The 9,667-nt window shown below is 55.9% G+C and overlaps 3 protein-coding genes across 3 annotated transcripts; 2 read left to right on the plus strand and 1 right to left on the minus strand.

The window, feature by feature from the left end:
• Positions 1 to 147: 147 nt before the first annotated feature.
• WHR41_02571 (uncharacterized protein) lies at positions 148 to 2,152 on the minus strand. Its single transcript, XM_069371177.1, has 7 exons — positions 2,050 to 2,152; positions 1,770 to 1,850; positions 1,206 to 1,569; positions 964 to 1,018; positions 707 to 766; positions 452 to 529; positions 148 to 241 (listed from the first exon to the last, which is right to left on the minus strand). The coding sequence occupies exons 3-6, from the start codon at positions 1,275 to 1,277 to the stop codon at positions 498 to 500; spliced, it is 219 nt and encodes a 72-aa protein (XP_069231870.1). The 5' UTR covers positions 1,278 to 1,569; positions 1,770 to 1,850; positions 2,050 to 2,152; the 3' UTR covers positions 148 to 241; positions 452 to 497.
• Positions 2,153 to 3,094: 942 nt separating this feature from the next.
• On the plus strand, positions 3,095 to 5,396 carry WHR41_02572 (uncharacterized protein; the record flags this gene model as incomplete). The annotated part of the gene is made up of 3 exons (XM_069371178.1): positions 3,095 to 3,924; positions 3,979 to 4,121; positions 4,216 to 5,396. The coding sequence occupies exons 1-3, from the start codon at positions 3,563 to 3,565 to the stop codon at positions 5,394 to 5,396; spliced, it is 1,686 nt and encodes a 561-aa protein (XP_069231871.1). The 5' UTR covers positions 3,095 to 3,562.
• Positions 5,397 to 6,553: 1,157 nt separating this feature from the next.
• WHR41_02573 (uncharacterized protein) lies at positions 6,554 to 9,463 on the plus strand. Its single transcript, XM_069371179.1, has 3 exons — positions 6,554 to 6,964; positions 7,290 to 7,777; positions 7,832 to 9,463. The coding sequence occupies exons 1-3, from the start codon at positions 6,961 to 6,963 to the stop codon at positions 8,735 to 8,737; spliced, it is 1,398 nt and encodes a 465-aa protein (XP_069231872.1). The 5' UTR covers positions 6,554 to 6,960; the 3' UTR covers positions 8,738 to 9,463.
• Positions 9,464 to 9,667: the final 204 nt, after the last annotated feature.

The raw sequence follows: 9,667 nt of genomic DNA on the forward strand, positions 1-9,667 counted from the left end.
AGGGCAAGGTTTCTTTCATGGCAGGGGTTACAGTGCGGAGGACTATTATTCAGCGAGGGCGCACTCGGTGCATCATGGTTGTGATGGGCTTTTGTTTATTCAATTGGATTTCAAAGTGCAATTGGGAGAGGACACCGAAGACGTGAACGAATGCAGAAAGGTTGAGGATTGATGATAGCTAATTACTTGAAATGCATGGCCTGTTCGGCTCTTATAGCAGACTTGAATAGTAGATCATGATCTGGATGTACTCGTCAGCAACAATACTAGGAATGGTGTTCACTGAACAGGATCCAAAGATGCGCTGTGAGAGTTGATGTCAGAGTAAGGGCCCGGTCAGGGGCCATTCTCATCAAAGCAGAGCTATGTCGACCGTCGTGAGATTGTTTAAAAATCATCCTTGTATGCTCGCAGCGCATGTTTGTATCAGAAAAGGAACTGTGGAACGTACCCTTTACGATTCATTTGAGTGTTCAAGCCGATGCGGACAGCCAAGCTTATTGCAGAATGCCTTCAGAAGCAACCCTGTCTTTTCACAATGTCAGCCATGACTCGAGCAGGCAAACAATTTGAACAGTTGAGCGAGGAAGTGTATCAGTTAGAACACTTTTCGTCTTAGCCAACGGTCAAGAAGGCTTGGACATATGCTTGTCTTTGGTGTATGGTTGGATCATCATATGATAGCAAGGCTAGATGTTTGACTTACCAATGCGTGATAGCGAGCTGAGGGTGGGAGACGGAATAATAGAGCAGAACTCCCTGTGGCCTTGATGTCTGTTAGCCTTGGTTTCAACACGCGACGACAATGTAGTGTGAAAAGAAGTATTGGTATAGACCAATTTCAGTAAGGCATGAATGGTATAAAAAATGTTTTTGTCTGCATCGGCAAGACCGAATGAGACTCGTCATCAAGTATTCATCAGGTAGAGGTGGGAAGAGTAAGAAAAGTTTGCGAGCACTTACCAAGCCGTCGGTAGGATGGCCGTATATGTGCAGTCCGAAAACCTACTTGAGAAGTCTATCAGGCGAGTCAGCAAGATGCCCAACAGCCTTCAAATGTGTACACAAAGATGGAGACAAAGTAGGATCAGTGGACGAGGTTTTCTAGGCCTGTCACAAAGTGGCGTCTCTGCTCATGAATTTGATTCGGAGCCCAGTGCCGTTTCATCAAAGAATTGAGGGTAGACAAAAAGTGGGAGACTAACCCAAGGGTGGTGTTGACCAGACTGGACAAGATCATGCTGCAGCAAAATCTGCAAACAATCGACTGAAGCCATTGGAACTACGCATGACAGCGTAGCATCCAGTATCCTTCCGCTCCAAGCGGGTATTTGTTCCCGATGTGTTGTGCAGACTCATGGCTGCTTTTTACGGCGAACCATTGTCTAGCAGCGCTGTGACCGCCATGCAAATGCGTCTGAATGATGAGAGCTTTCACCAAAAACCGACAGAGGTAATGGGGATCACGCGTAAAGGTCAGTCTCGTAGAGCACCTTGTCGCGGCACAGCATGCTTTGTCCATAGCTCGATCGGTGCCGAGGCGGGAGTGCAATGCGGAAGTCCTAATGTCTTTTCATCCTGTCAGCGAATATTCATGCAAGCCTTGAAGTAGATGCATGGTAGGATTGCAAGTGAAATCAGTATAGCCTAATATCGCCAGCGACCTGAGTAAAGGTCTCGGCCGGTAATTCCATTGTATAGCGTATTTATAGTCCAAATATTCATCATCACTTGGTGGGGAGGGTAGAAGAGGATTGTCGCGAACTGACCTGGACGAGGTTGCATGCAGATGACTCTGCTCGGGTGTGGTGCGATCATATGTCGGCTGGGTGTTGGGAAAAACTGCTGCACTGCGTTGCTTGTTAGCCAATGGCTCAGGTGTAGACATGGCAACGAGCAAGGAGAGAGCGACTTTGATATCAGACTGACGTGCAAGTTGCGTTTCAGTCCTCCGAAGAGGTCAAAGACTCTAGTTTGATTGCGGTTGATTGTTTTTTTCATCTCCAAAGAGATCGAGGAAGGATTGGTGTGGAGGGGATGCCATCGTACCTTAGCAGCTGCTACAGCTTTTCAAACCATGCTGTCCGGTTGGAGCAATCTCTGTGAGACTGCAATATCACGCGGAGGTGATTGTTTGCGAATGCAAATAGTTGGTATGAGAGTGGGAGGAGGTTGTCCATCGTGAAGCAAAATACGAAGCTGCTCGCTGTGCCAAGTCCAGCTAAGCCGGATTCAGATGCCGCCCGCGGCGCTCACGGCCATGAGCCTTGACGATAACTGCGGTTGATGGCTGAGGTTGTCATCTGTTCGTCTTGATCCATTCCGAGGCGAAAACGTTTGTCCGTTTCGGCGTACCAAGAAGATCTCGACAGAGTGCTCAGTTTATCGCTATTTTCGCGCGCATGGTGCGACAGACATTGGCAATTGGGGAAGCAATCTACGTGCATTCGACCGCGACATTCTCAGGCTCGCCGGGCCGACTCGAAAGAGAACTAGAAAGCAGCTGTTGCTTGAGCTAAAAAGCAGGATCGATCTTGCAAATCGAGTGGTGCTTTTTTCGGAACTGGTAGCGCAGTCTGGAGACGTTCATCGCAAAGTCCACCGGTTGAAGGCATATCCTTCCTGTTCTTGAAACGACGCATGTACCTACCATAATAGCTACATTCGAAGCACGTTCGTGAGAGTTCTGCGCATGGTAGTAAAGTATATGCAGACCACTTCGAAGCGACCCTCAGGTAGGTAGCCCAGTAGGGCGATAAGCATTCCTGCAGGCCCTGTGGAGTGGGCGCTTAGACCGGTTGCCTTTGTTCACCGCATGACAGGGAGACGATGCGACACGTTCTGGCATCGCTCATCTCCCACGAGATACCTCAATACCGACGATGATGATGCAGCGAAGTAGATAGTCTGACACATCGAACCATAGCATTTACCGTGCTATTAAGGCGATGATATACACGAAAGCGTCCTGAGTCGGATGCGACAGCAAGCAAACGGGGCTAGCGGGCTACCCCGCGCCCGTCTGAGCCTATCAAGAGGCAGAAGCGGCCCAAGACAGCAGGCCATTCAGCGACGGCAGCTGCAGGTATCATGCAGCAAGGTGCATCATCCCCAGCCATCTCCTCCTCTCGTCCTCTGCCCCGTCCGTCTCAGGCCCGGCACGACAGATCGGGGTGGCTGGTCGCGGCCACGCCCGCCGTACCTGCGTGTGTAGAACGAACAATCCTCTTCGCTGCCCGTCGACATCCTCATTTTCCCGAGCAGACGACAAGGAAGCATCAGGCTGCAGTGTCACTTTCGCGACACTCAGACACGCATCGCCCTCGCGTGCCAGGCTAAACGAGACATCTGCCCGCCCGGTGCAGCGCATATGCCACCCAGCCCCATTCACTCCCCCTCCCGAGCGCACTTCACCATTGCGACACACCTTTCCTGCACGTCTCAGCCCTACTGCAATCGCTGCTGCCGTACTATCTACCATCTTCCTCTCTTGTACCGCTACATCTGAACTGTCGAGCCTCACGCACCATCGCAAACGTATCGCAAGGAACCCCGCAACCGCATGATTCGCCCTTCGAACATGGCTTCGCGCGCCTCCACCCACGCCGCCTCTTCAGCGTACGAATCGCATCCCAGCCTCGCCGTGAGCATGGAAGACTTCGAAGCGCACGAGTTCTCGCCCACTGTCCCAGACCTCCCCTCGCAACACTCCATCTACCGCAGCGGCGTGTCGTCATACCAGTCGGAAACCAGCTCGACCAGGCGCTCAGCGTCGCCGCCCGCGTGGCGCAAAGCAGGAAGCGGATGGTTCAAACATCAGGGATCGCTGTCGCCTAGCCGGCAAGGATATCACAGCAGGGAGGGAAGCTTGGGGTACCGTAGCGCGGACGACGAAGGAGACGGCGACGAAGGCGAGGTCACAGTGTATCCGCTCCCGGCCCGCATACCTCTACCTGAGAGCCCTACTAAAGGAAGAAGTCCTAGTCCTAGTCCCACGCCTTTCTTCGGCGGCGGTGAAGCAGTGCGAGCGTCAACAGCAGTGAATGAAAGACCGTCAACCCCGCCGCGGCAGGGCGTTGAATCCGAAGCGCCAGATCAGAAGACACCGACTCAAATGAACTGTAAGTCGCCACGCGCAACATCCTCCTTCACTCTCAATGTTCCTTTCCCTTAGTGTTTGCATCGCAGTCCTCCTAACGATGGCGCGTTGGCTAGACATCCGCTTTTCGACCTCGTTGGATGTGATACAACGGACAGAACCGATCGAGGCCGCCGTGACATGGGCGCGCAAGGTCACCCACCACGCCACCAAATCACGGCACAACCTTCTCCTCTACACCCTCGGCTCCCTTTTCTTCTACTGGTTGGCGAGCAACTTACTCTCAACGCCAATCAACACTCCGGCGCCCGACCTCGTCAAAGTAGCCGGTCTCGCAAAGTCCTTCGAGCCCGTAATCTTCTACTCCGAGCACGGTCACGCGCAAATCGAAGAACTCCACGACACCGGCGTCGCCGTCTGGGACCTCGGCGAGTCCGTCCGCTCGACCAACATGACCAGCGGCCCGATCATCGTGCACCAGCTCGACGACCTCAGCGACTCGATGAAGACGCTCGCGATCGAAATGACCCGCTTCTTCGCCAGCGTCGACGCCGACGTCGACTCCATCCTGCTCGTCATGGAGTGGGCGCAGCGCGAGCTCACCGCCATCTCCACCGCGCCCCCCAGCGCCATCTCTTCCATCTGGTCAAACGCGCACGGCCTGCTAACCCGCATCGGCCTCATGAAAGACACCCCCCTGCTCCGCGACCTGCTCGGCCACACGCACGCGCAGCGCACCAAAGCGACGCTCGACCGCACCTTCCACGAGTTCCTCGGCGTGCTGGAGGAGAGCATCAACAACGAGCTCAGCCACTCGATCGCGCTGTTCGGGCTGTTCGAGGCGATCGACAAGCAGTTCCTGAACCTGCAGCGCACCGTCATCCGCGAGCAGGACCAGCAGGAGCGCCTCGAGAACGACTTCCTGTCCTCGCTGTGGACCAAGGTCATCGGCGTCAACGCCAGCCTGCTGCGCAAGTACCAGAAGAACAAGGACCTGCTGGCCTCCGTGCGCGACCGCACGGTGCGCAACAAGCACGTGCTCGTCGACCACAACCAGCGCCTGCTGCAGCTGAAGTCGAACTTGGAGATCTTGCGGCGCAAGCTGGTCAGTCCGCTTGTGAGGAGCGAGAATGGGAGCACGTTGAGCGTGGAGGAGCAGGTGAGGGGGCTGGAGGGGACGTATTCGCTGTTGAAGGGTACGAGGGAGGTGCAGAAGAGGAAGATGATGGAAATTGTGTATGGGAGTGGGTCGAGGAGGGGTGGGATTGAGGGGGAGGGGAGGGCGATTGAGGGGTGATTTTTTTGTGGTTTGGTGTTTTATTGTGGCTTGGAGATTTTTGCTTGGGTTTCGCATGGCGTGAAGCTTTGCATGAGTTGGAACTTGAGCGTTCGGGTTGGGAAATGGAGCTCGTTGGAGTTGGATCGGTGGTTTCCTGCTTGGTGAAGGAGTTTGAGGAGGGGCTGGATTGAATACCTTAGATTATGGAGGGTACACGCGGTCATGCGAAATGTGAAATGTATAGTCCTTACCCACTCCTTTATCGTGATCTCTATTCCATGGTCGTGTTTCCCTGCTCCCTTGGTGGCTTAAGTGAAAGAGTTCAACATGACTTCCTCAAGTGATGATAGACCTGCAAGGGGGAACGACGAACTGCTGGAAGCACGTCCAGCTCCTAGATCGTTCGACCGTGGCCAGTCTAGCTGCTTGGCCTACCAAGAAAAAGGCAACCAGCATATAGGACAGCAATAAAGCTGACATGCAACATCAAGAATAATTACGTCCACTTTGAGCTGCAGGACGAAAAAGCACAGCTCCAAGAAAGCTAGATATGTCGCACCTCAGGCACCCAACCCCCTCTCCTACCGCACAGCCGCTTTGCCAAACATTGCCAATGCCAATAGTAAATAATGCCACGGCTGCAAAGCACCTCAAGCAGCGGTAGCAGCAGCACGTTTCCGCGCGCTCGAAACCCTAGGCCAGCACTGCCCCAACGTCGCTTGCATCGCCAGACACGAAGTCGCGGTGACATGCCGGGCGGCCGTTGCTTGTTTCACGGCCTCCGACGACTCCGCTCCACATGGCAGGTCCAGGTTTTTGCTTGCGGCAGATCGCGCTGCGATGGCAAGCTTCGGCGCCGTTTGTGGAGCGGGCGAGGGCCAGGGAGATTGTTCTGTGCTGCATTGGTGATGGGGTGCTGATGGGCTGGGAGGAAGTGTGATGGTTGACAACAAGGCCGCCTGTGTCACTGCCCAAGAGCATTGGCAGGCGGCCAGCAGCAGACGAGCACACCCACCTCTCTGTAGCTCGCAGCGACTCGCCCGATGCGCGCGCCTTGATTCGGCGCTGTTCTAGTCGCGATGCTTACTGGGGAAGTTTATCACTAGCGGCTGGGCTTGGGGCTGTGCAAGAGAGCGCGGCGTCATTCGTCCAGCCATCCTTTTTGCCAGCATCGCAAGAGCGCGGAGGGAGGTCAGGCCTGGCCAGCACATCCATCCATTGCCCGACCCAATCGTCCACCCACTGCTTGCCCTCTTCACCATCCACACTACTTGCCCGCGGCCATTGGCTTCTGCACGCACTGCGCCTCACTGACCCCGCTGTCCCACCCGCGCGCAACCTGCCACCAGCACCAGCACCGCCAGCAGCAAGCTTGCAGCTTACAGCACCTACCAGCAGCAACCTCGCCGGCGCGCTCACCACGACAACGTCCGCGTAGATTGCCCATCTAACCCGCATCCGCAATACTCACGCGCCTTCTCAGCTGCAGGCCACGACCGACGCGCCGCACCACCACCGCGCCCTCGCAGTCAGCACTCCTGCGAGCCCCTACATCTACGCCGACAGCTCCCGCCCTCCGACCATGAGTAAGTGCAGCTCCCTCTCCCCTTCAGTCCACCCCCCCCCCCCCCCCCCCCCCGGACCGGGCCTCGCACACTCTCCTGCACCGAAGCCGACCGGGCGCAGTCGAGTCTCGTCAAACAGTAGGCTTTGGGGCCCTGCCACTCGAGCCACCGCCCACGAGATTGCAAAGTCTTGGCCGGCCTCGGTGCTCGCAGTAGATCCTCGCCCTTGGTCGGGAGGCGTTTTATGCCATCATTGACCGGGCCCTGCTTAAACTCCACCCCATCGCCGCCGGCCCACACCGCGAAGCACACCTCACGCGCATGTACTGACAAGACTACCATGAAGGTTCTGGCTTGAGCGGCATCAAGCGCAAGTTCAGCAAACACGGGCGCAACTTCAGCAACGAGGTCAACAACGCCAGCATGCCAGGCCCAGCCGATCGCGAGAACGGGTCCGCCGACGAGCGCACGCCGCTCGTCCCCGGCGGCGGCCACTTGGGCAACCGGGCCCACCTGCATGGCCTCGAGGGCTCCGGCAACAAGCCGCTTTACCAGGACGACCGCGCCTGGGTGCGCTGGCCCATGAACTTCCTGCACCTCACCTGGGCGACGCTGGCGAGCAACTATGTCAACGTCCTGCTGGTCTTCGTGCCGGCCGGTATCGCGCTGGGCGCGACTGGCGCGAACCCGACGACTGTCTTCATCATCAACTTCTTTGCCATTGTTCCCTTGGCGTCCCTGCTGAGTTTCGCGACGGAAGAGCTTAGTGTTAAGCTTGGACAAACCATTGGTGGTTTGATGAACGCGACGTTTGGAAATGCCGTTGAACTGATTGTAAGTGGTTGCTGAAGGAATACTGCTTTGTCGATTCACTAACACATCGTCCAGGTCAGCATCATCGCTCTGAGGCAGGGAGAAATCCGTATCGTCCAATCGAGCATGCTCGGCTCCATCCTCTCCAACATCCTCCTCGTCCTTGGCTGCTGCTTCATCGCCTCGGGCGTCAGGCGCACCGAAAGCACCTTCAACGAGACCGTCGCCTCGACCATGGCTTCCCTCATGGCCGTCGCCGCCACCTCCCTCATCATCCCCGCGACTCTCTACGCCTCCCTGCGCGGCAGCAACGCCGACTCGGAAGACAACATCCTCATCCTGTCCCACGGCACCGCGATCATCATGCTGATCATCTACTGCCTCTACCTCTTCTTCCAGCTCAAGTCGCACGCACACCTCTTCGACGCCGAAGCGCAGCAAGAAGGCGGCGACAGCGAATCCGAAGAGCCGCAGATCCTCGGCCCCATCGCCGCCACTATCTGCCTGATCATCGTCACCATCGCCGTCGCCATCTGCGCCGAGTACCTCGTTGACAGCATCGACGCGATCGTCGAGACGGCGCACATCTCCAAGACCTTCATCGGCCTGGTCCTGCTGCCCATCGTCGGCAACGCCGCCGAGCACGTCACGGCTTGCGTCGTCGCCTACAAGGACAAGATGGACTTGGCCATCGGCGTCGCAATCGGCAGCAGCATGCAGATCGCGCTCTTCGTCACTCCCTTCCTCGTCGTCCTCGGCTGGGCCATGGGCCAGCCCATGACGCTGCACTTCCAGGGCTTCGAGACCGTCGTCTTTTTCCTGTCCGTCTTGGTTGTCAACTACCTCATCCAGGACGGCAAGAGCAACTACCTCGAGGGCTGCATGTGCCTCGGCACCTACATCATCATCGCCCTGGCCTTCTACGTCTACCCGGACGACGCGGGCGACATTGGCTCAATCGTCAAGGGCTTCTTCTCTTAGAGGGGGTCCGTTTCCTGGAGCGTCGGGTGGCTTTGAGTCGTGGCTTCGCTTGTCCTGGATTGATTGATTTGTTCGATTTCGTGGTTATCGCGGAGTCGAAGTTGTCAAGATGAACGGGCAAGGGGAGCGAAGCCGTTGGACGTTCATGGGGGCTGGGCGCGCAGACGCGTTCTCCACCGCGCGGACCGGGCGGCTTTGGGATGCGAGACCAGAACCAGAACCACCCGACTTTTGATCTGGAAGGCCCAGATGGAAGAAAGACAGAAAAATTTCAAAACCAAAACACAAATCATTTCGCGGAATAGCGAATTTGAAACAAACTGAAAAAAATCGCAATCCGCTCTGGTCTTTTATCGAGATCCAGATAACCAGTTATTACACTGGAGAGCAATTGGAGAAGGAAGGAAGCTGAGAGGAGCTCCCCCTCCCTCTCTCGAGAGAAAGACACCCACCCACAACCACACCGACCATCCACATCTACTCACTGTACCATGCCCAGCAGCTCAGCTGAAGACCAAAAATCTCCTTGTCGTCGTGTCACACCTTACCTACTTACCTCACTATTTATTAGTCGAAATTGCTTCCCCTTGTCTGTTCAGAATCTCCAACCAACCAACCAACCAAACTTCTCTTCTCGGTCCGCGCGCCTCTTATGTATTCCTGTATTTTACTCGAGCTACACTACTACTACTACTACCGAAAATGAAATCAAAGAAATCTCAAAAACTCCCCCTTCCCTACCGTGACGCCCAATTCCCGGCCATGCAGCACGACATCCGACAACCAAATCAATAACACTACCTCCTCGCTCTCACTTCCCCTTTCGATACCGTCAAATCCCACGCGCATCAAACCAAGCAAACCCCCCAATTCCCATCTCGGAACCCTCCCTCCCTCCCTACCCGCCGCGCCCCTTCGCCTACCCACCCT

Source organism: Cladosporium halotolerans (assembly GCF_011745625.1).
Source record: "Cladosporium halotolerans strain TM138-S3 chromosome Unknown Sca6, whole genome shotgun sequence".
NCBI lineage: Eukaryota > Fungi > Ascomycota > Dothideomycetes > Cladosporiales > Cladosporiaceae > Cladosporium > Cladosporium halotolerans.